The following is a 24,808-nucleotide window of genomic DNA, read 5'->3' on the forward strand; positions in this document are numbered from 1 at the left end:
TTCAAACAAATGACAAGTATTTGTTTTGTTATAAAATACAAGCCCGTTTTTTATAACAAAACAGCCATTCATAAAAATCGTCGTGTTTATTCATTTTGGTTTTCAAAACTTTCATTAATTTTTCTTAGGTGAGGCATAGTAACCATGAACACATGAAAAAATGCATGGTTACGGCGAAGCCTAAGTAGGCGAACAGACCCCCCTCCCAAAATTCCACTCAAGATTGTGGCAAAACGGCTAATCGTATCAAAATGGTGTAAAAGGCAATCGTGCAGACCTTGCTGGGTAGATGATGCCCGTCAGGTCTAGAAACATGACAATCTTATTTTAACCCATTTTAAATCGATTTTAAACTTTCAAACGACTGGAAAATTCGCTTTTGCCATGCAAAGGTTGTGACTCGTCTGTGTTTTAATGTGCGGAAATCTATAACGCGTCATTTAGAACAAACCCGAGCGAAATCGGATAAGAAATGAAAAAGTTTTCTTGGTAGCATCTGCGGCCAGTTACGTTACTTGTAATATTTCTTCATTACTTATAACAGTTTCTATTAGCAACCAGCACAATAGAAACATGTAAGCTCTGCACTTACATATGCAAATATCTAAACATGTAAATATGTATGTACATGTATGCACTTTTAGAAATCCAGTATTAAAATAGTACCAAGCGGTATTCAGAAATGACTACAAAAATGGTAACTAGTGCTCTGACGTAATCATGTTTCGTTTTCTCCCATGTGAGAAAAATTTTTCACGGTGAAAATGCAAATTCTCTTTCACGTTTTCCATCATAACTTTGTTTAAACTGAGCATTACGAAAAATCCTGAAACACGTGTTTAATCATTTATCTAAGGATACAATGGTCAAATGGTCCGAATGGCAAATGGTCCGAAACGCATATAATTTGTTATTTTATTCACCTAAAATTATAAATCATGAGATGAACATTGATGTAGCATATAATCCTTTATTTGATCATAATTTGTGAACACTTATTTCTGTACAGAGTAACAATGTCTGTAAAATACATGGTAGTTTTAGATATAATAAACTTCATTAAACTTTTTTCCTGGTGGAAGTGTCCCCAGGATTGAAGCTACATTTCCACGTAATGCCGAGTCGCTGGAGGAGAAACGTTGTGTTGTAGAGCATATTATTTTACTACACGATGATAACCTCTTGTTTCCCCCTTTTAAGCAAGCCTCACCTAAGTTTTTTTTAAGAACTAGTTTATTCGTATTGAAAAATGAAAAATATTACATAAAAATACAAAAAATGACGAGGAAAATATTTTAAATAGCATAACGATTTCTCAGTGAACCGAATATTAAAAAACATGCATTATTCCAACAATATTTTCATGTAAGTTATTTTCGTGCATTTTCATGCACTTTTTCAGATTTTTAGTGGGTGTTATTAAACGTTTAAAAACATTTTCGTGCACTAATTTCGTGCAGGTGTTACTTAACAGCAGAAACACTGGTTCGTACAGACCCCAAAAAATTCATAATTTTTGTTAGGCTGGGGAAGACAGTCTGACAATAAGACCATAATTGAGGAGCTGAGAAGGAGAAGATTAACATAATCCAGCGATAACATGCTCATTCAACTGCATTTAACATATGAAAATCAAGAACATATGTAAATTCTAGTAGTATTATCTAAGATTTAACATACTCATAAAATCTTCATTTGCCAAATTTGAAATGTTTTTCGCTAAAAGGTACGTTGAAACCAGTGTGTGCAAAAAGGCAGCCTTTTTGCTTTTTCTGCATGCCTTTTTGCCTTTTTGCCTTTTTCAATGCCTTTTTGCCTTTTTGCGTGCCTTTTTGCCTTTTTGATGCCTTTTTGCCTGTTTGATGCCTTTTTGCTCGATTTTTGACGATTGAACCCAATTTATTGTCGTTTAAAACGTATTAAAGAAATTGCAGAATCTGCAATATGTTTTTAAAATTGTATTGGAGGGTTCTGACTTTCATCAATACTTTAAATTAGTTGAATACTTTTCCCCAAATATCTTCAGCGTTGTTTCTACATCGCCATCAGCTTAATTAATCAAATTTTGACACTAGAGCTTATATTTGCGAAAAGTATTAAAAACGCAATGAATAAGTTCCACTTTAATTTTATCACGGGACTCTCGTCTCATCTCGCCCCAAATTAGCAAAAGGGCAAAACGGCAAAAAGGCACAGATTTTTGTGGGGCAAAAAGGCAAAGAGGCAGGCAAAAAGGCACTGCCTGCCTTTTTGCTCTGCACACACTGGTTGAAACCGTTGTTCTAAAAATGCCGCCAAAAGGGTTTTCGCCAAACTGCGACTTCTAATTAACAATTGTGAAAGTTCTGTGAAAAATCTGTAATTAGGTACTTAAATACATGAATATTTGTAAAGTATGATCATGTAAAGTTGAATACTATAAATATGTTCTAGAATTTCGAATGTTATTTCCTTCAGAATCTCTACAATGCGATCTAAAGAAAACATCCTCTGCATGAAAACTCTGTTTATTGAACATTCTCAGAAGTACATCTGAATATATTTCAATATGTAGAGAAGTGCGCCTAGCGCAAGAGACTGGCATAAAAATTTGGATATCTCGAAATATAGCAGACTTGGTTTACTAAAAATTTATGATGATAAAGTAGTAACCCTACCCTACAAGCACCCTCAACCATAGTTTGCTAGGTTTCGTGTGTGGCTTCCACAACCACTTTCTTCCTGAAAACTCCCAAAAAATTTTTCTCGCCCACCTGGAGCTAGCTTGCTGCATTTTCAATGTGACCACATGAGGGAAAGTTTAGGGCAATTTCCTCTCGGCAAAAAAATCAAAAATTTTTAACTTTTTGTGCATTATTTAAAGTAATACATCATGATTTTTTAGGTCAACATAAGTTTGTTTAAACTTCAACAAAAAAATTATTTTTAAATTCGCGTGCGGAGCCACGCGACCAGTCTCCTACGCTAGGCGCACTTCCCTATGTACATGCATACCTAAGTACTTTGCCTCAATATTACATTTAGTACTGCGAATTGTCGCTTATTCCCCGCTCGTGTGACCGTGGTTTCCTCCTTCGTCCAGGTTCATGTCGTCGTCACCAAAGATGACTTCCAACTTGAATTTTGGACGGGAAAGGAATTTCTCGACAATCAAGTCCCTTCGATACAAGTCATCCTCAAAGTGGTTGTCGACGAGGATGTTGAGATGGGGGAACAGCTTCGCCGTCTCAAATCTCCCGTTCTCACCATCAACACTGTAATGAATGGGTTCCTGTGACTTCAAAGTGGTTGACAACGTTTCATTTCGCTCATCAATGCTCACCACGAACATGTCGAATCTGTGCAAAATGGATTTCCATATGGGTGCAAGCGAATAAGACAATGACACAAACTCGAATATTTTTAGTACCCGGTGAGAACTTTCTTTTGGGCTTCGAAATCATCTCCAGACTGACCACGAGACTTGAGTATCCTGTCCACCACCCTGGGCGCAAGGGTCATCTTCCCTTGCGCCAGGACATCCCTCGCATTTGCTACAAGCTGAGACGTTGAATGGTTTGCATAAACAAATAAAAATGATCACCACAAGTTTACTCATACTTGGGTTAATTAAATAGCTAAATATATTTAATTAATAATGGCTGAAATATTGTCATAAATTTATTCAGCTGGCTGAATTTCTATAATTCTCTATGGCCCACAGTACACTCAAATGTCAGTTTTGAGTCCTTCTTGTCAGTTTGAAGGTGGTTTGTGTGGTGCTGAATAATTCATTCCAAGCAATAAAGTTATTTAATCTGCTGCTGGGTGGGTGTGGCTGTGCAGGAGGAAGCGATTTATTAGAACAACTTATGTCAACTAATCGTTGATAATGTCAAAATTTCTTGATTCATTTACTACATATTACGTATTAGTTATGTTATTGCTAGAATAGATACAACGAAATATATGTGGAACCTTAATTGTTACTTTTGCAGGGAGCATACATAGTTATTAATTTTCTAATGTTAACTAATGTCTATCTGACGCGACTGTAATTGCACTGTCAATTGAGGTAAATGTCGTGGTTGAAGTCGTCGTTGCACCTTCCGCCGCCGTCTCAACCTCACTGGAGAATATGACAAGCAAAATCATGATAAAACCGACCTCTGGAAGTTCCATGATCTCATTGGAGAATAAAGCAGGGAAAATGGCCACCATGTACTTGGGCATCTCCTTCGGTGGGGGCATCAGCAGATCCGTGACGACCTGGGGGAAAAAGTTCAACATGACGTACTTCTTGTCTTCGTTACTCCGAGGGCACCAAACCCCAACCCCGTTCGCTTCACGACCGTACATCGCCAGCAATCTGCAAATTCCTCAGAGTTACGTCACCAATTTTTTACAACAATAATTTCCTGAAAATAAAATTTTGATCGCGGTGTTTCTTATTTCAACTCACGAGTTTGGTTCGCTGTCAACGGCGTCCTGGTAGTTGGGAGGGCCAACTCTCGACCTGAGATAGTCATCAGCGGTCATGGCCAGAGTGACGTCCTTGTCCTGCTCTTTCTGTCGAACTACTTGGACGCTTTCCAAGAGGAAGAGCAGCATGTCTCCCACTAACTCATCCGGCAGTGGGATGGGTACTTTTCTATACTGGGGAACTTTCACCCTCATCACTGGCTCTTCCTCCTCCCCCTCGCCCTCTGGACCCTTGACGTCGGTCGTACTTTCGCCACCAGCCTCACTATCCGCCTTACTGCTAATTCCTCCAGCAACGTCAGTGTCTCCGCCATTCTCAACGTGATGTACTTCTGAGTTGGGGTCATAATTCATGAGATCATTTCCGTCTTCCTCCTGAGCCAGAGTTTCCTCCTCCTCGATGAGTTCATCGTAATGGGATGGAATTCCAAATAGGCGACGAACTCCGTCTTCATCCAACGTGATGTAACGTTCTTTTATTACCTGAAGGATATGCATACACCTCTGGCATATTTATCAAATGAACGATACATAATACTATCAACTATTACCGTAAAATCACCCCGGAGGTGATCTTTGATTTCGGTCACAGCTCCAGTTTCAAGTAAGAACCTTTGGATGGCAAGAACACCACAAGACTCCAACATGGACATGAGTCTGTTCTGAATCATGTCAGCGACGGGATCCTTTGGCGGTGATGGGGATTTGGCAGGAGGTGGCGTTGGCCCATTGTGGTGATCAAGGTCTGTTTCCTCCTCATGGGTCGAAGCACCTGGTAAGAAATGTGTCCCAATTTCAAGGGTTAAGTACATCATATATTTAAGTGTATGGTGCTATTGTATGTATTATTAAATTATTACCATCATCCTCATCGTTTACATTTTGCGGAGATAAGCTGCGCTGTTTCGGAGTGGGTGTGGCAGTGGTTTCCCCAATTCCGGGAGCAATCAGTTCTGCCTCTTTCTGCGCGGCAGCGAGATAAATTGCTTCGGACTTTGCCTTGTGTCGCCGTTCTGCTTCGTCCGTTAGTGAAATCTGCAAAGACAGTACGAATTTCCGAAAAAAGTTTGCGTACATAAAGCAACATACATAATTCATCATACTAAATTTCGCTTCGCCTTGTTTTCCATGCAGAGCAACTCGTGCTCGAATTCCGACTTTATCGTTGCCACAAGAGTGGCAGAATTAGCACCACGAATAAGTTTCACCGGTTTTCCACCCTGAAACAGTCAGCATTTAATGATAAGGCAAACCGTTTATGATTACCTCCTTCGTTCTTATACCCCCATGCAAACCCAAGTTGGCTCACTCTGTCCCCGAAATACACGCAGGTCGGAAATATTGTCAGAGTTCACAGTGGCCAAGGTTAGCCTGTCGTCGTTTGCATCCACTTTCACCTTTTTGAGGAAACTTGCCATACTGAGGCATGGACCGCACCAACCAGAGTACACTTCCACGACTGACATTATAATTCAGCAATATTGAGTCGAATATTCAACAATGCGAAGGAGAATGGTAGTTATTTGTCTGTTTCATCTCACCAACGAGTCCATCCTTCCTCAAGAGAACTTTCCACTGCGCCTCAGTCTCGATTTCTAGCTGGAGTGAGACCTCGCCCCCCTTCTTCCTGGCCATCACCTTTGACAAGGAGATTGCTGCGGCAGCACTCTGCAACACAAAATATGCATTGCAAAAATACGTAGTAAGTTTTAAATTCCGGTTAGATTAGGACAAAATCTAAATCTACACAAGTAACATAATGACTAAAAATAGGCTGCGGCGATAAGTATACTTCTGTCCATCCATCCGGAGAGTTGCCTTCTTTCCCCCGTTTCTCCAACTCTTGGGCGAGATTGAACACCTTCCTGGCCAGCATTTTGAAGTTGTGATTTTAAAATCTTTAGTTAAAATTACAAATACTATGCTTGACTTCGTCCTGGACAGAGTACGCGTTTCTAATGCCTATATAACTCTGGCTGCTTCGGAGTAACTTTGGCGTTTATCCCCAATTCTTCTAACGTAGCTCGTGGTGCAAGTTTCCTATGCTGTTGCATTTCTTAAAATATTGTCAAACGTCCTTTCTGTCCGTTGTGCGTGAAATGAAGTGAAAATGAGCAACATGCATGGAGCTGAACTGCTCACAAGCGTGCCTATGCTTTCCCCCATTGTCAATCACATTCGTTTTCTTGGTAATCATCACATAATAATAAGACACACAATGACGAGAAAACCACGAAATCGTTTATTCTTCTCAAAGCCTCAGAAGACAGCACACAACAAAAGATTTCCATTGTTTGCTCCTCTCACCACAGAAAATTGCGGAATCGTGGCCATCACAATTACCCAAACTTGCACGACTTTCCACTCATTCTCGAGCCATATACTATTGTCACTCTATGTATTTCGCGTGCGTATATGAATGTACAATGTACAATGTATGTATGAATGACATTGTACAATAAATTATGGGTGGATTATTATGAGAATTATGGATTAAGTGCATTTTCTAACCTCTTCCGCTGTTACTTTCATTTTGAGGAGTTTCGAAGCAATATGTCCCCCTTGTTGGAACATTTTAAGCTGCTGAAGCTTTGCCAATTTGTCCTTGTCGAGTGATGAGGCTGACGACTTTCGACGTGTCGTGTTGGAAGAACTCATGATTGAATTGTAGTTTTCAGGTTGTTAAAACTCAATCTTTGGAAGAACGTATAACCTCGCAATAAATGTGCAATGGCTTGATCGCCTGACCACTGACGACTGATCGAAGCATGAAAAACCTCGTCGGGCAGTGACACATGTCAGTTCATGGGGTTGAAATAGAAAAATGGGGATAAAGACATAAATATGAGCTCCGACATGCAGTCATTATTATTGGGAGTTTGGGGAGCAGTCAATTATCTGGAGAGAAAGTGGAGAGTCCAGCAGAATATGTGTGTATAAGACCAGAAGGAGAGTCAGAAATCAAAGAAAGAGATAATAATAATACGAGTATGAGAAACTTTTTTGACTTTTCTTTCTTTCTTTCTATGCAAGGCAAAATCTGGTGGCGTATGGGGGTCGGTGGTGATAAATTGCAGCAGCAGCAGCCACTTCCTCCTCCATATTACTCGTCGTCGATGACTCCATATATACATACTAATGCCTACCTGCCGTTATACATATAGTATAATATTAGGAAGTGTAATAACACGGCAAAATTTGTCTCTGACCACGGATTTCTTTGTGCACATTTAAAGAATGTGAAAAATGAGGTGGCATTGTGTACAGACGTGTTTCATGTCAATGATACATTAGGCGATGAATGCACAAGTATTTCTTTTATTTTAAGACCACTTAAGGCATGCTCATTCATACCCAATGCAGTGCGTGGTCCTTTATTATGTTCACGTAAGTTTGTCGAGCCCTGTTGTTCAGAGTGACGGATTACGATTTGGACGACTGACTATGCAACGCGGTATGAATGTCATTACGAAGATTAACGCTGTGGGGGGGAGACACTACCATTGTGGACACAACTAAATCGTATTGGGTGATATCTTTACTAGAGGGAATTATTGGCTTATCGACCATTAAATGTTGTGTGCATTAACAGATTTGCACCGGGGTTATCTTCGTTCCCACAGTAGTGCCAGGATTAATTAGAGATCAAGAAGATGTGGATGTCGTTATCGCACAATGATGAGAACGGATATAAAGAAAATGAGAGACTTGCCTAAGATATCACGATGCGTGTTGGGTTGTCGTGATGAGAGTGGGTCTTGATGATGACGGTGGTTATTAAAACTAATTGACACGAGCAGAGTGATAAACGTATCAGTCCTTCGTTGTCTTTTGTGCTGAATGTTAATTTCTCATCAGTTAATGGGTCCGGAAGCAACACAAAAGAACATGTCGTGAGGACTCCGGAGTATATGTCATGAGAAATTATGGGCGGAGGACGTAGGACTATATCTATATAAGAGAATGACCGACCGTGGTCACCCTCTGTCATGATGTATCGATAAAACAAAGTCATTAGTTAAGGATGATCGGAAGCCATACGATAAATCAGAGGAACGTCAGACGTAAACACGGTGGACTGAACGGATGTTCAGTCAGTCAGTCAGTCAGATTTTGACCAAAAAGTTTTATCATTTTGGAATTGTCGAATTTGCATTGTTCTATTTTTACTCGAAAAATGCAAATTTTCATGTACAATAGAAGGTAGATGAAACTGAAACCGATGAAAGTCCTCTTTCAGTGGAGAGGACAATGCTGAATGAATGAATGAATGCTTTATTATACTGGCTTATTAGTACAAGAAACACAAAAATTTATGCTTAACATATGTTATGTTAACTTATCCATCTGATCACACAATCCTATGAAAACTTATTTATGTCACACAATATAAAACTGGCATAGAATTTCATATAATTTCATGAGACATTTTCATATATTTTATTTTAATATTTCACATTTTGCTAGTTCGGCGTATTATTCCATTTTGATCGGCGGAGTCGGCTACATTAGTTTTGCCACCACCTCCACAACTTCACACATGTTTACGCACGGAGAAGGAAACAACCTGAAGGGATGGCTGTTTTTTTAATTTATGCAATAATTAATTTTTAATCACATTCTCTAAAGTGCAATATATTCAAAACAGTTAATTTTCATATCATTTCCCACGCTCTTTGCTAGATTGTGCTTCATCTATAAAGTATTCAAACTAGTCTAAATTTTGTGTGTATATACTTAATTATATCACATTTACATCAGGGATTGAATAATTCAATTTGAATTGCAATTTGCAAATTTGGTGAAAATGTCGAATCCTCTACGACGTCTAACTCCTGAAGAACGGTCAGAAGAATACGAAAGGAATCCAAATCAGCCAGACAATATTGGTAATAATGATCTCGGTAATATTACTAAATAATACCTAAAAACCACTTAGCAATTGTCATTAATAATTGTCGTATTCGTATAACTTGATAATTTTGCATATTTCCTGGGGGCTTAAGGAGGGGCCGTGGGAGGTATGCGACTTCGCGATGAAAATGCTCTCTCATTTCGCCATTTTCTTCAACCCCATTCTGATGTTGTGCCTCAACCAGCTCCTACAAGATGCAGAGGCACGAGAGGTTGGTTAGCTTTAGTTATACCGGAAGCAAGTGTCCAATAGTTATCGTGCTATGTGTGTTGCAGGTGGAGTTGATCTTGTCGAAGCGACGATGGCGCTGCCCGATTTTGTTCAGGATCATTTAGTTCTCGAGTCTTTGGCTGCAGCTGCGGAGCCTTCTCAAGATATGTCCCCCTCGCGTCCTCACGCTGATCATCCCCTTGACCTGCATGTGCTGAATGATATCCTCCCAGACTTTGGTGGTTCTTCTAGTCAGAGAAACCCTCGTGGTAGAAATTCCCACAAGTATGAGCTGCTAAACAGAATCTATTTTTTATTTTTATCAAAAGAATAATGGTTAAAATGATAATTTGTTATTTGAAGTTCAAGTCGTCGGAGTGGTCATGATCCATTGGCGAATAATTTAGATATTTCAATCGGTTCTGCCTTGCCTGACTTTTTGTCTGATGGCCCGATGCAACTTAACCATGACCCAAACACAGTTAATTCCCCTTCGCCATCATCCGGAAACAGAGGCAGTAGGAATAGACAAGCAGTTGAAAATAGCTTGCCAGACGTTGAGCCTGTTCGAGGCCCCAGTTTTGATTCAAAAGAATCGCTGCGCTTGCAAATTGATCGATTAAGATCTGAAGTGACTGAGAAGAATCGCAGGTTCTTGATTAGTACAATCTACAATGTTACTAATTATGAGTCACGCAGTTTGAATGAATATTGTCATGTTATTCAATCTAGAATCAATCTACTAGAGACTGAGTTGGCGTCACAAAGGAGTACGTCAACAAATCTGGAACTATCACTCCGAACGACTGAAAGGAATCTAGTGGACGCAGTAGTAAGTGTAGTATCACGCTGGGCTAGGTTAAAATGTAAATGGAAATGTTATGCTCAACACCAATTTTTGATTTATAAGAAACGAGCAACAGAGGCTGAGCAGTTGGCTAATCCAACATGCCAACATGACATAAATTATGTTAATGGTCATGGGGATATCTTTCCAACTTCATCGTCGGAGAACGGACTACGTATGAACTCTGCGGCAATTCATAGTATTGCTCGTACATCTGAAGGTCTCATTGGGTATGGATACGCTATTTTATATGACTTTTTTACATGTTTTATCACAACAATAAAGGGAATACTTAAAATTGCATTCTTTTCGTTTAGCCAACTCTTGCACCACATGCAGGAGCTGAAGAAAATAACCGAGGATGAACCACCCAGCCAAGAGAAGACCAAGAACAGCGACAAAGAAGTCAAACCACGTAGTAGTCGTTGAGAGATGGAATTATTCTATAATCAAAATAAATATAACGTTTTCTCATGCGCACAGTTTAAAATAGAAGCTAAATACATATGTGCTAGTATATATTTTTTATTGAATTCACTCCAAATGCTATGTGTGCCTGGCCTGTTGTTGATAATGCTAAATAATTCAATTTACTTTGAAGAATATGAACCGGATTAAGTCAATTAAGTCAATGAATTAATACGATAAACAATGAGATTTATATGAGGTGATTGAATCTTCAGATACATGTATATGTATACCCATTTTGATCAATTGTCCAAGTTTTTATTTAAATTGTACCCTTTTCTTTTTTACTGTGCAACTGATTTTTATATAGCAATCCATTTTCAAACTATTTTAAAACAATTTGTGTTCTATATTTACATTAAAGTAAATGTCGCCATTTTACAAGTACAACGAATTCATGCATTCATTTTTTGTGGACTATGTTAGAATCAAAAGTACATCAAAAAAAGCATGCGATTTTTACAAAATATTTCTTTGTCCTCTTGATGTGCCTGATAGAGGCACGCTGTTGAAATATTATGGATAGAAGGTGCCGCAGGACGAATTGTTTACAAACAAAAGTTGATAATAAAATATACTAAACCAAATGATACTAGTTCAATAGTAGTGCATTGACCCACACGTTCGACTAGTAAGTTGTCAGCAGATTTATTAATTTTACATCTGTATCATTAATTCTGTATTACATAATCGTCTGTTACTGATGCATGGATATATGTAATAAATATGTACATATGTACAGCAGCTCATCCGCAGTCCGCACCTCTCACATCTCTCGGGCTAAAAGCTGTGGTGACCTTGTGCTGGATCAAGTTGTACAAGTTTATAGACTTGAAGACCTTCAAAAGTGATGAACTTAACTCTCACCTCATTATGTGTGCATATGCCGCCGGTCGCACCTAAGTGTCCATATGATATTTACCTAGTTCAAATATATCCCAGTTTATCGTATCATTGTGCATATTGACTTAATACTGATTATCGGTGCGCTCTAACTCAATTGTATATTTACATCGGTTGTAAATCCAAAAAAATTATCATGCGATTGGGACGAATTTTGCAGCAGGTAATCATATTAATTGTCAAAATTTATACTGCATCGGAATTTTATGCCATAATTAAATTTGTATTTATTTTTTGTTTCAACCACATCAGAATCTACGGTATGAAGACCTGCAAAGAATACGAGCCACGAATGTACATGTGAGCGTGAATAAAGCCACGCTGTACAGAAAACCTCTGGCCATTCGAAACGCTTCTATGCAATGGATGTACGATTTGAATGGGAAAAAATACCTGGACTTTTTTGGTGGCATTGTTACAGTCGGTGTGGGCCATTGCCATCCGTATGTCAATCAATTTCTAGACTATATAGTTTTGTAGAATATTCACTACATGTACATACGAGATATGCAAGTAAATTACCTGGATTAGGAAAGTAAATGACGCTCTCATACAACAAATCAACAAGGTATGGCACACAACCAACATTTATTACAACGAACCGTTTCACGCATATGCCGAGAAATTAGCGTCCACTCTGCCTGGAGATCTAAAGGTGCGTATTTCGCATAAAGTACTATTGAAATGGTCAATAAATTATAATTTCACGTTGTTTGTTAAATTTGCTGGGCATAGACGGTTTATCTGGTCAACAGTGGATCAGAAGCAAATGACTTGGCTTTATTGATGGCTCGAGTGTCAACTGGAAACTATGATGTGATTGCCCTAAGAAATGGTTATCATGGAATGTCTCCCAACACCATGGGGCTCACGGGGCATTCGACGTGGAAGCAAAATTCTCCACATTATTTTGGAATTCATCACGTATGCATGCATGCATTACTATTCCCAATTAACAATATTGTATTAAGTGAAGGTATTTCCAATTGATGTACATACGCAGGCCATGAATCCAGACGTATACAAAGGAATTTGGGGTGGAGAAAGTTGTAGGGATTCTCCTGTACAGACTGACCGGAAGTGTGCGTGCTCAGGGGGCGTTTGTCAAGCGGCGGACAAATATGTGGAACAGTTGGAGGAGGTGCTGACATATTCAGTCCCGCAAAGGAAAGTTGCTGCCATGTTCATCGAATCCATTCAAGTACACATGAAAAATCTAAGCATTTAGTTTAGCTTGATTACAATGATGGGCAGCCAAATGATATAGCACTGTTATAACACACATCGTGATATTCGTGATTCATTGTTCAGGGTGTGGGCGGGGTGGTGCAGTACCCGAAAGGATACGTGAAAAAGGCTCAAGACCTGATTCGGAAGAACGGAGGAGTCATAATTTCAGACGAAGTTCAGACAGGTTGAATTAAAATGTTTTTTTATAGTTACAATTATTATTATGGTAATATTAAGATAAGTAACTTGTATAAGTGACAAGGTAATTAATAATAAGGGGTGAAATTTGTCAGTTTGAAATGAAGGTTGCGTAAATGAAATGCAATAAATGCTGTATTAAATACATAGGTTTTGGGCGGACTGGGGATCACTTGTGGAATTTCGAGTCGCATGGGATAATTCCGGATATCGTCACAATGGCCAAGAGCATCGGTACAACGATAATTTAAGAAAAATTATAAAAAGATCGTCGGTCGAATACAAATACTAACATCCTTCTGTACATTCGAGACCTAATTTTGTTCTGTCTCCGCCAGGAAACGGATTCCCCATGGCCGCCGTTGTGACCACTCCCAAAATTGCTCAATCTCTCGCCAATGCCAGCCATTTTAACACTTTTGGAGGCAACCCCATGGCAAGTGCAGTGGGAAAAGCGGTCCTTGAGGTAATCGAAGAGGAGAAACTGCAACAACACTGCAAAACCGTGGGCACTTACTTTCTCAAAGAGCTTGAAAAGTTTCGAGCAGAGTTCAGCAACGTGGGAGATGTGCGAGGGAAGGGCTTCATGATAGGAATTGAAATGGTCGAAAACAAGGAGACGCGGAAACAACTGGCTCTGGAGAAAGTGTTGGACATATTTGAGGACTTAAAAGACGAAGGCCTTCTGGTTGGGCGGGGTGGTCATTATGGAAATGTAATCAGCCGCACAAAATTAATTGCACGTAATTGTACATGCTATGTATTTCATCCATTAACTCCTTTGTGCATTCTAGGTTTTCAGGCTTTCTCCACCGATGTGTGCCACCAAAGCAGATGTAGATTTTGCCCTTCCCATTTTCCGCAAAGTCTTCAAAAAACATGCGACATAAACGTTTATTTTTTCTCTCATTATTATCCCGTTCTAATATATTTTGAGAAATAAAAATTTTCAACTCTATTACTGCTAGTTTAAAAGCACTACAGTGAACTTAACATTTACAAAGAAAAGCCACAAATGGTTGACACGATCCAAACTGATCAATTTTCATCACTGGGAGGGAAAGTAATCTGCCAAGTCATGGCTGTAATTAAGCATCTATTCATGTAAGTTTTAAAGTCATCGTAGTGTCGTATGGCTTTGTCATAAACTTGATACCGTGTTTATCCCGGGGAATGCGAGAAAATTATGCAAATTGATGAGCTCGCCAAACGATGCCTGACTTTTAGCGTCAAGGTAACGCTTTAGTCTCTTGATCTTGGTTTGTCTTGTCCAGGATGCAATTCGGTTCCTCTTACACCGGTGTAGCCATGATTGACGAATCCTGTGTCTTGTCTATGTACATAATTATATGTACATAATAATAATTATCCATTTTTCACATAATAAAGGATGAAGTCTAACACATTTTTGCTATTTGTTGTAATTGCATCGGTGTCACCATTTGAGAATGGCACTCCTTCAGAAAAAGGACACAAGCACAGGAGAATCGAAACAATCCCTGTAGACGATGACAATTTGCTTCAGCCGGAGATTCCGGAAGCAGTTGAGGAAATGCTGGCGAACGTTCGCATTGCACCAAATGTGAACACCGGGAGACAACGTCGAACTGGAAAAAAGTACCCCTGGCCATCATTACAATCGCAACAAGTAATAAATCCACAATTTATATTGGAAAGGTTGTGCATACTAATTTGTATTTTTTTTGTCAGGATGAAACCAAAGAAAGCTCAATTCAAGTTCACAAAAGTGCAATATTTGACCAAGTAAATCCTGGTGAGTCATATTCACGCGAGGAATTGCTTAATGACCATGACCTCAACCCAACAGGTATAAATAGTTAATAAAACTAAACTACGTCTATGTGACGAGAAATCTATTTACATTAACTTGACTCTAAATGACAGACTCTGCGAAACTCCTTCTTGAATTGACGCATTTAAAGGAAGAGATTGACAAAGAAATTGCGAAATTACAAAATGAAAGTACATCCTCAACGACAACAAATGATGAGTCAAACGTAATCGTTAGGGCGGCTCGTGAGTTGGTTCGAAAGGCCGAGTTGGCATCTCGAAGTAAGCGACAGAGTGAAAGTGAGATTTTGCGTGAGTTTAAGAAGTATATTAAGTGGAATAAGGAATTGCATAGTTTGAGGTAAATTGTTGTCGGTAGTGCCATACCGAGCGTGCATCTACATTGACATTCCGGGAATGGTCAATCCTGTAGAAGGAGGGAAACCATTCCTTCCAGAGACCTTTAACCATGCTTGTCAAGAAAAATCCGTGGGTATGTCGTATACATTTATGCAAATAATTATATGTCCAACTTTGATTTGATATTACTTACTTCATCACTTATAAAATAAAGTGACGGAAACAGCAATCCAGGACAAACAAGCATTGGGGTTATCATCGTCGCAGGTTGATGATGAGAGCGAAACTGCGTCCGTTGATGACGTTCTTTGGCTGCACATGCCTCCAAATGATCCGCTGGACAGTGACAAAATTAGGACTGAACTTTACGACACGATTGACACTTTGCATCATGCAGGAAACGATGTTCTGTTCATTCCGATTTCTAAAGGATATTCTGACACAGAGGAAGTAAAACATGGTTTCTTAAAATCTCTACAAATTACTCCTGAACGTTTTAGTAGATTTCGAAAATTGAAAATAAAACGATTATAAGTTTATCGTTTACTTGAAAAATCATTATATTGATTCATATATATATATACAATATATTTCACGTCACTGCAAATTAGCAAAAAGTATTACTTTCTGAAAATTCAGATGTTCCAAAATATAAATCTATTTCTTCGAATTATGATGTGCAATCTTTTCTTGTCGCTTTTTGACATGCTTTTTAATTTTAGTTTGTCGTTTTTCCGCTCTTTCTTGCTTGACTTGTTTTTTACGTTCCTGAAAATCAAAGGAAGTACAATAAAATTAATAATGCACAAACAATTATTTTTCTATTGAGCCAATGTGGGGCACTTACCCGTTTTTGCTCTGAAGTTTCTCCCTTGGGCCTGGCAGCACTGGAAAATTTAGACTCGGCATTCTGTTCGGAATTGGTCGAAGAATCTGATTCTGATTCCGATTCCTCACTATTTTCCTTGTCTCTTTGTAAACTCGAGCAGTTAGGATCAATCACCTTAGGAATCACGTCGTCGGCGTTTGATGAATTCTCTGAGATGGGCCCCGAAAAATCCGGTTTCATGCCCATAACACTGGTGTATATCAATTCTACTTCACCTTTTTTGGCCTTATCATAGTCTCTCTCAAAATGAACAACCTATAATAACAAAATAAATGTCACATTACAACCTTTTATATATTGTTTTACACATAAATTTGTGTTAATACTTCTTCCATTTTCCGAGGAATATACGACTGACGAAATACTTCTGTTGTTACATCCAGATTTTCCCATTTCTTGGCACGTGAGAGCAAATCTTCTAGTTTCTCGAGGTAATTGTTATCATCGACATTAGGGCTGGTAACAAACTCGAATATTTCTTTGAAATCTCCAACCAATATTGTCTTCCCAAAGAATTCTAAAAATAATGAATTATAGCCAGCCAACACAAATATTCTAAAAATAATTAAATATAAAGCAAAGCAGCGTTGCGGCGTGGCTTTTATCGTCCCACTTACCTTGAACATTTTTGATGTCACTCTTTAAGAAATCAAAACTACGAGGATGATCATGTTCAACTGACTGGGAGACGTCTATTACATACAAATCTTTGTTGTCCTTCAAAATTAGATTAAACTCTGAAAAATCTGCATGCACCAGTTTACAGTGGTTGTATAGTCGATATAAAATAATTAGGGAATCTCTATACAATTTCTTCAACAAGACTTGCACAGGATTTAGTAAAGTATCATTGACTTGTTCCGTCTCTTCAAATTCGATATTTTCAAATTTTACATCCTTCAAGAGTGGTGACGGCCATCCAAGACTTCCGATAAAATCCATTACCAAAACATGTGATTTTAAAAGACGAGGTTGTGGCACAAGAACAGTGCCGGCAGAATGAATTCTTAACAAATTGCGGTATTCTTTTTCTGCCCATAGTCTAACCATTTTGCGAGGATTTTTCTTGCAATATCCTTGTCGAAATCTAAATTCTCCAGAAACATACTTATCCCTGGCTTTAAACGTAAGAATTGAAGTCTTGAAAATTTTGATTGCATAAGATTTATCGTCAGATCCTGTAGCGTGATACACATTAGCCTCCTTTCCAGTAGAAATACATCCATCAATACTGACAATTTTTTCGCTACTCAGCAGTTTATATAAAATCATTCTTGTTCTGGGATCCATAACTTGTTCAACTGTAGCACGATCTTGTTTGTCCTTTACCTTTTGTCTATATTTTAATGATATTAAGGTGAGTAATTAATACACGATAATAGTGAAAGTGATACATTTATTGTTAATAATTTTATATACCTGTTAGCCGTAATTTTTTTGCTGGAAGTGATTATTTTATTGCCAGCTCCACTGGGCAAGCTTCCTACTCCTTCATATTTCTCAATCTTTATCCTGCTAACAAATTTTTTTAAGAATTCTTCAGACGACACGCCGTCATGCTGTTTTTGGGAATTTGGCCCCGTGACCTTTTCTCCGTAGAAATGATAATCATCGTCATCAATGTCAGAATCTAGTTGATTGTTGTCTTCCTCATTGTCCCAAGTCTCATCCTTAGCAGACCCTTCATGATCCTCTCGGTGACTTCCAGCCGCATGAAATAAGGCTTCCAAGTTCCTAAGTATTTTCAAGAATAAATTCACAACTCAATGTTAAATTAGAGTTTCTAACATGTAAATCAATGCTGTTTTATTTTGGACAGTGCAGCATAAAGCAAACGTTTCCAATCTTCTTACCGTTTTCTAATGATGTCGTCTTCAATTGCTTTGCTACACGCCTCTGCGTCATCTTCAAATTGTCCTGCGACGGGAGTAAATTTTGACGGAGGTGGTACCACAACTTCCCACCTGCCACTACTGATCGGCTTTGGCATAGCTCCACTAATTACGAATTAGTACAATTATTAAACAATTAACAAAAGTCCAAAGTTGAATTGAAAGTATAGCAGTGTGAAAAGGGTCAGTTTTAAATAACAAACTTACGATTATTGTGAAGGATGGCCCAGAAATGTGCCTGGTACCCTGATTTTAGGAAATGGACGATAAATTCTCAGACAAAAACTAAGTAAGAATTAAAAAATTCCAAATTAGATCCGAGCACATGGAAAGACTGTTGATCAACTTCGATTCCCGCAAGCGAACGGGGTAGTTCGGCTCTTTGTCTCCCACGCGTCGTCGGAATATTAGCGACAAAATCATGGACAGACAAATAATCCTAGAATTAAGTCATTGATAATCAAATCTCAAGATGTGTACTGAATAATTTAGCATAATCGATTGATTTCATATAAATTGACATTGAAAATTAAAATTCCATCTACAGCACAAGTGGCGTGTGGTCAGTCAATTGTAATTACTGAGTGCGTGGCCTTCGCCTTAGCCTGAATATTTTATGTGCAAAATCTTATTCATCTCGCAACCTATCGTAGCTAAACTGCTAATCTAAAGGTGAAGTAGCTACCGACTTGACACACTATTAGCCTATGAAAGGCCTTCTATTATACATCAGAAATCAAATCAAACTGATATGAACTCATCAAGTTAGTGTTTTTATCATTAAACCGATTTTTCCATGCTTAGTATTATTTATACAAGTAGAAATAATTTAATGCAACTATGAAGATATTCCCAAGTACATACATACACTTGCAGTATACTTTTGCCATGCAATTTTTTATTCAGCTAATCTCCTCTGTCCACAGTTTTACAGGTTCTGCAATCTTTACATGACTAGAACGGATGTCCCTTTAGGAAATGTGAACATTGTTGTATTGATTTACTTGTATGATGCTCATCAATTTAAGTCTTGCTAACTTAATAGTTTGTTTTGAATGTGAGTCATGGTCAGTGGACATTTCCTTCCTTCCTTCTGGCACCTCTTTGGTGCGACAGCGACTCTGCCTGCTCACTGACTTTATGCAGCACCAAACAATCTGACATTGTCGAATAGCCATGAACTCCTTTCGCATCATCTTTTTCTACGAGGCGAGCGACGCGAGTGTCCGCAAGGAAATCAAACATCTCGCATCAAGACGAAGGTGATTGTGGTGGTAGTGCAAAAAACATGTGCAGAAGGAGAATGGCAATATATTCTGTATTGTTCGACACTGCTAACAAGCAAAGGCTTCACTTTTCCTGATCGTGGTTGTTGATGTTGCCAGCAACATTGCTGACGCTGGATCAGAGTCTACAGATATGTAGGCACTTATAGGCGCATATCACTGCATTTCGTATAGTGTTGCATGTCTAGAAGTGTAATAATGATGCTTCTAATACAAACAAAATTGCATGTTTTTCTTGTTAATGATAACGCCTTTGTATTTCCATGTAGTACTTATGCGACTCTTGCAAAACTCAGTTTACAATGTGCATTCATGGCTTTGAGATAAGTGAATTTTGACTTGACGATTTATATCGCCAGTTCATCAGTTAGTATTAAAAGTAGAAAAAGAAATTTGAGGAAGAATCCAGACTTGGACTTGCTGCGGAGGCTACGCTACCACTATTCCATGGTTTACATTTCTGAAATTTTCCATTGTACTTGTCTGCGTACAGGAAAACGTGGTTTGGTGCTAAAAATATTACAGCGGCTAAAAATATTATAGAAGGGAGGGGATTGAATCAGTGTCCAGGTTGTGAGAAACGGGATCTCGGGAAACTTTCCATTTATCCCAAAACGGGGTCAGTCTCTTTCTCATCGTCCTACCGTCTGCTCGCACACTTTAAAAGGCTACAGATATTTGCATTGTTGCGAAACTATTGGATCTGATCCTGCATATTAAAATTTTGAAGTTATACTAGAAATAATAATTCTCAAAGTTTTCAAATAAAGTCAAAATGACAACGGTTGTAACTGAAGTTTACGCTATTGAAGTGAAAATCGGAGCAAGTCCTCGAGAAACAAAGTTATCAAAATACAATGAAAATTATGCCGAGGTAGGTGATTTAAAGTTCAAAAACCTAAAATAATACGCTTCCAAATCAAAATCAATACATTTCAACTTTTACTAAATTTTTTGACATTCAAAAGTTGTTCAAAATTAATTGAAAATTAATCCATACACTTTGTTGTATGTACGAGTGCATATTTGCATGTAAGACAGGAATACGTACATAATGTGAGATTGTTTTCCTGTGTTCAACAGACAACGCAAGGGCTGCGAGATGCTTTTAAATCAGGAAGAACCTTGTCTTACGGCTACAGATTGGACCAGCTAAAAAATCTGCAAAGATTGGTCTCAGAACGTTCGAGCGAACTTGTTGATGTCTTATACAAGGATTTACGAAAGCCAAAAATGGAAGGTGAGAATACGTAGGTGTTTTATTATTAATTTTCAAAAGGTATGTTCCACACTGTTTCTGACCAAACTTTTGATGAAATAACAAACTTCAAATACTTTTAGAATGCTGTGATTTTTTTCAGTTCTGTAGGTTAACATTAACACTAGCAATAAATCGGCAAACTTTACCTCGACGGAAAAAATGCTAGATTTGCAAATTAAATATCGTAGTGTGATTTAATTTTTAATGCTGGATGGGTAATAAGTGTCGCAGATTTATGGTTGAATCCTTAAAATTTACGATGAAGACTGCCCAACACAAAACACAAATTCAATTGGGTCAATAATTTTAAATGATGGCGAAACGAGGTCTCGGGCAAAAAGTCGCCAGGACGCTCAAAATCCGTTTCTTCCACAGAAAGGCTCCGGAAACTAGAGGAACAAATAATGAGAGATCCGCGATTGAAACTGTCCTATTTAGCAGATGAGATGGGTGTTTCAAAACCAGCAATTTGTTCCATGTTAACTGAAGACTTAGGTATGAAAATGGTTTCCGCCCGTTGGGTACCAAAATTGCTTTCAGCATCTCAAAAACAGGATCGAGTCGACTTTTGCAATGCCAATTTTAACCTATTAAATGAAGACTTGAACCTGCTCAATATTTTATTAGTTGCATATGGTACTTGGGTTTACTATTATGACCCGGTGACCAAATAATAATTCCCTCAATGGAAGCACGAGGGGTTGCCACCGCCCGTGAATTGAAAAGTGCAAAAATCTGACAAAAAGATGATGATGACCACTTTCAAGGATACCAAAGGTCCCCTCCTTATAAAATTTATTGCTGTAAATACTACAATAAATGGGGCCGTGTATGCAGGAACCCCGAAGGAGCTGCGTCCTCCGGTTGAAAAGAAACGTGGGGTCAAAATAAAGAGTTGGCCTTTTTTTAGACGACAACGCGCCACCTCATACCTGGCTTTTTGCGAGGGTTAGTGCAGACGAAAATCGCTTTACCTGCACAAACCACACCCCGTGCAGTCCGGACTTGACCCTTAGTGATTATTATTCGTTTCGAAACTTAAAGAAAAACATCAGGGGAAAATGGTTTTCGGATGATAATGAAATCAAGTCGTAAATTTTGGCATATTTTCGAGGTAAATTTTAATGAGTTATTGCTAGTGTTAATGTTAACCTACAGAACTGAAAAAAATCACAGCATTCTAAAAGTATTTGAAGTTTGTTATTTCATCAAAAGTTTGGTCAGAAACAGTGTGGAACATACATTTTGAAAATTAATAATAAAACACCCACGTACATAATGCTCACGAGTAATTTAACGTAAACACTTGTTTACCCACTTCTTCACTCTCATTACAAACCAACCACAAATGAGTACAGTTTTTATTCATACGGTTTTCATGCACAAATGCAATTATACGATTTGCAATTGCACTAGTTCGTTCAGCTTTAAATGTGCATGCGAAGTATGTAAGTATAACATATCCGTTCATATCTATCGGTGCAATCAAATGTGGTGATGAAGAAACTAAACCTTGGGTTCAATGTGTGTATTATGCAAAAATTAGTAGTTTGTTTGCAACATAAGTAACTAGCCGCTATGATTATTAGTAATTTGTTCCCAAGTGCATGAAACAGTTTCTTAAACATGAAATAAATTTAAGGAATTAGGCAAGATGTTTTCACAGAGTTATGTACATGATAAAGTGCATGAATATGGGAATAGTCAGTGAACAAAGTGGCACTAGAATAGGGAACAGAGAGAGACCGAGTTTGTTAGGTGAAGAAATACAAGGACTGAGTGTTTTACGTGAGTGACTACAGTCTGCACATAATTGCATTCGATGCCCAACATGATAAGGAAATTTACAATTGGCATCCCGGAATTGTTGCAATAAGGAAATTAAATATTTGCCTGACCAAGAATATTTCTTGTAATTATTAGCTTCTGGAGAGCTGGTTGGGGTGGAAGTGGAAATAAACGAAGCCATCCGATGTCTGCAAACATGGATGACGCCAGAACAGCTACCCAACAACCTCTTGTTCCCCAACGACAAAGCCTACATAAAGCCAGATCCTTACGGCTTGGTTTTAATTCTGGGTGCCTGGAACTATCCAGTCGCCTTGACTCTCCAGCCACTCGTTGGAGCAATATCGGCCGGAAACTGCGCCATCGTCAAGCCCTCAGAGATAGCACCCTTCACTGCTGCCAAGATTGCAGAGCTCGTTCCAAAATATTTGGATCCTGTAAATTCAAATTAAGATCACGATTTACGTATATCCGTATTCATGTACCTTATGCAGAATGCAGGCATGTGTTGCAACTGGATTTACACGAACTGCATTGCTTTCTTTCTTTCAGAAATGTTTCAGAGTAATCGAGGGCGATGTGGATGACACAAAAAAATTGTTGAAACAACGCTTTGATTACATATTTTGTACTTCTTCCACTCGTGTTGGAAAACACGTCATGATGGCTGCGGCTGAAAATCTTACCGGAGTAACACTGGAATTAGGAGGAAAAAGGTTGGGATTCGATATGCTAATTCTGTTTAGAAACCAATTAAATTGCTAAAAACTTAAGTTCCATTCTCCTCTAAAGCCCTGTCTACGTTCATGATTCTGCTGATTTGGATCTCTCCTTGAAGCGAATTTTGTGGGGGAAGTTGCTAAATATGGGTCAGGTACTCGTTTCTGATCTTTCTAATCATTTTGAGAAATGCTATGAGACATCCAAAAAAGCATTTGATGTTTAGTCAGGATTTATTTTTCTAGACTTGCATAGCACCCGATTACATCATTTGTTCCAAAAAAGTGCAAGATTACTTTGTCACCCATGCGAAAACCATTCTCGAAAAGTGGTATGGACCAAGCATGAAGGAAAGCATGGACATTTGCAGAATAATTAATTCGTATCACTTCGATCGGCTCAAGAAATTGTTGGTGGAAACAAGAGGAGGAATTGTCCTTGGTGGAGAGTTCGACTCGAACGATCTCTGGATATCTCCAACCTTTGTCGGTAAATACATACCTGTGCTGTGCCTCTCATTCCGCATTAATTGCAAATAGATTTTTCCATTAAACTGAGCGATAATACTCCACGTTTCCTCAGTTAACGTGGAAGACAACGATGTATTGATGGAGGATGAAATATTTGGCCCTATTTTACCATTTGTGAACGCCGAGACTCCGTTAGAAGCCTTAAACTATTTAAATGCCAAGTAAGTTTACTAATTGTAAATACATGAGATTTTGGACATATTCTGATTCTTTTACATAAAAATAAGTACCATTGGGCGTTCCAATTACAGGACAGCTAAACCACTCGTAATCTACCTATTTTCACAAAACAAATCCGTCAACAAACAATTTCTTGAGCTTACAACCAGTGGAAGTCTCTCGATCAATGAAGTTATCCTTCACTGTGGCTGTGAGTTTAGCATATACACAATGTATACATATATAAGTACATAAATGCGGTATTATGCTGTGTTTCAGGGCACGGATTGCCTTTCGGTGGCGTCCAGGTAAACAGTTTTTCTCATTTATTTTTGGAATGCTTGAATCATTATTGAGCCAGAGTTTATTTGCATATTTGCAGGAAAGTGGGATGGGAAGTTATCATGGAAAGTACAGCTTTGACTGTTTTTCTCACCGGAAGAGTTGTCTCGCACGAGATTTCTCCTTTGTGACAGAAAAACTCTCTGCGATTCGATACCCACCGTACAACCGGACGGAGCTCAAGATTAAATTTCTATCGACCATGCTGCGACGCCTGCACCTTTTCAAGCTCTCTTTTTCCTTCACACCATCGCACCTCGTAATTTTCCTTTTGGGTCTGCTCGTCATGTTTGCCAGCACTACGTTGCTTGCTAAATATCAGAGTTAATTAGATTTCATGACAATTTGATCATTCCATGCAGCCCATTATAATAATTATGAATATGGAACTTCCAGCCCCTTTCTAGCATTTCTGTAATAATTCAATAATGACAATAATATTTTTGAGTTCAAAAATAAGTTCAAAGGACCTTCGAAGACAATAAAATACGGACTTCTTGTAGTTACAAACATAGCAATTGAACTTTTCAGAGTGATTTTCACAGTCGTGATCTACGT

The 24,808-nt window shown here is 38.4% G+C and overlaps 6 protein-coding genes and 1 long non-coding RNA gene across 13 annotated transcripts; 4 read left to right on the plus strand and 3 right to left on the minus strand.

The window, feature by feature from the left end:
• Positions 1–2,489: 2,489 nt before the first annotated feature.
• Positions 2,490–7,201, minus strand: LOC110856113 (thioredoxin domain-containing protein 3 homolog). Of its 5 annotated transcripts, none has more exons than XM_035856752.1 (11): positions 6,973–7,201; positions 6,003–6,129; positions 5,745–5,920; positions 5,565–5,681; positions 5,322–5,496; positions 5,013–5,233; positions 4,442–4,944; positions 4,147–4,348; positions 3,410–3,540; positions 3,019–3,338; positions 2,490–2,532 (listed from the first exon to the last, which is right to left on the minus strand). In XM_035856752.1, exons 1-10 carry the CDS (start codon positions 7,117–7,119, stop codon positions 3,041–3,043), a joined length of 2,097 nt encoding a protein of 698 aa, XP_035712645.1. In that variant the 5' UTR covers positions 7,120–7,201; the 3' UTR covers positions 2,490–2,532; positions 3,019–3,040. The 5 variants fall into 5 exon arrangements, with proteins under 5 accessions (XP_035712645.1, XP_035712644.1, XP_035712646.1 ...); XM_035856754.1 differs by lacking the exon at positions 2,490–2,532 and having other exon boundaries at positions 3,137–3,254; positions 3,323–3,338; XM_035856751.1 differs by lacking the exon at positions 2,490–2,532 and having other exon boundaries at positions 2,702–3,338.
• Positions 7,202–8,983: 1,782 nt separating this feature from the next.
• LOC110855893 lies at positions 8,984–11,502 on the plus strand. Of its 2 annotated transcripts, none has more exons than XM_022104301.2 (7): positions 8,984–9,365; positions 9,468–9,587; positions 9,652–9,871; positions 9,950–10,237; positions 10,319–10,418; positions 10,497–10,663; positions 10,751–11,502. In XM_022104301.2, exons 1-7 carry the CDS (start codon positions 9,269–9,271, stop codon positions 10,860–10,862), a joined length of 1,104 nt encoding a protein of 367 aa, XP_021959993.1. In that variant the 5' UTR covers positions 8,984–9,268; the 3' UTR covers positions 10,863–11,502. The 2 variants fall into 2 exon arrangements, with proteins under 2 accessions (XP_021959993.1, XP_021959994.1); XM_022104302.2 differs by having other exon boundaries at positions 8,984–9,350.
• Positions 11,503–11,675: 173 nt separating this feature from the next.
• Positions 11,676–14,190, plus strand: LOC110855892 (alanine--glyoxylate aminotransferase 2, mitochondrial). The gene is made up of 9 exons (XM_022104299.2): positions 11,676–11,967; positions 12,057–12,247; positions 12,336–12,459; positions 12,540–12,728; positions 12,808–13,005; positions 13,116–13,218; positions 13,383–13,466; positions 13,571–13,947; positions 14,027–14,190. The coding sequence occupies exons 1-9, from the start codon at positions 11,941–11,943 to the stop codon at positions 14,120–14,122; spliced, it is 1,389 nt and encodes a 462-aa protein (XP_021959991.1). The 5' UTR covers positions 11,676–11,940; the 3' UTR covers positions 14,123–14,190.
• LOC118437542 lies at positions 14,093–15,709 on the minus strand. The gene is made up of 3 exons (XR_004836158.1): positions 15,577–15,709; positions 14,635–14,839; positions 14,093–14,565 (listed from the first exon to the last, which is right to left on the minus strand). It is a non-coding gene; the product is annotated as an uncharacterized LOC118437542 (long non-coding RNA).
• LOC110856111 lies at positions 14,558–15,945 on the plus strand. Its single transcript, XM_035856625.1, has 5 exons — positions 14,558–14,880; positions 14,943–15,060; positions 15,138–15,335; positions 15,403–15,516; positions 15,598–15,945. The coding sequence occupies exons 1-5, from the start codon at positions 14,623–14,625 to the stop codon at positions 15,915–15,917; spliced, it is 1,008 nt and encodes a 335-aa protein (XP_035712518.1). The 5' UTR covers positions 14,558–14,622; the 3' UTR covers positions 15,918–15,945.
• On the minus strand, positions 15,912–18,532 carry LOC110855894 (serine/threonine-protein kinase RIO1). Its single transcript, XM_022104303.2, has 7 exons — positions 18,372–18,532; positions 18,126–18,269; positions 17,692–18,006; positions 16,890–17,608; positions 16,599–16,789; positions 16,231–16,527; positions 15,912–16,151 (listed from the first exon to the last, which is right to left on the minus strand). The coding sequence occupies exons 2-7, from the start codon at positions 18,260–18,262 to the stop codon at positions 16,041–16,043; spliced, it is 1,770 nt and encodes a 589-aa protein (XP_021959995.1). The 5' UTR covers positions 18,263–18,269; positions 18,372–18,532; the 3' UTR covers positions 15,912–16,040.
• Positions 18,533–19,720: 1,188 nt separating this feature from the next.
• LOC110855964 (aldehyde dehydrogenase family 3 member A2) lies at positions 19,721–24,764 on the plus strand. Of its 2 annotated transcripts, XM_035856711.1 has the most exons (10): positions 19,721–20,324; positions 20,534–20,690; positions 22,635–22,936; positions 23,052–23,215; positions 23,292–23,373; positions 23,465–23,708; positions 23,802–23,910; positions 24,001–24,119; positions 24,188–24,216; positions 24,291–24,764. In XM_035856711.1, the coding sequence occupies exons 1-10, from the start codon at positions 20,226–20,228 to the stop codon at positions 24,576–24,578; spliced, it is 1,593 nt and encodes a 530-aa protein (XP_035712604.1). In that variant the 5' UTR covers positions 19,721–20,225; the 3' UTR covers positions 24,579–24,764. The 2 variants fall into 2 exon arrangements, with proteins under 2 accessions (XP_035712604.1, XP_021960096.2); XM_022104404.2 differs by lacking the exons at positions 19,721–20,324; positions 20,534–20,690 and adding an exon at positions 22,361–22,499.
• Positions 24,765–24,808: the final 44 nt, after the last annotated feature.

Source organism: Folsomia candida, unplaced genomic scaffold (assembly GCF_002217175.1).
Source record: "Folsomia candida strain VU population unplaced genomic scaffold, ASM221717v1 Fcan01_Sc014, whole genome shotgun sequence".
In the NCBI taxonomy this organism is placed as follows: domain Eukaryota; kingdom Metazoa; phylum Arthropoda; class Collembola; order Entomobryomorpha; family Isotomidae; genus Folsomia; species Folsomia candida.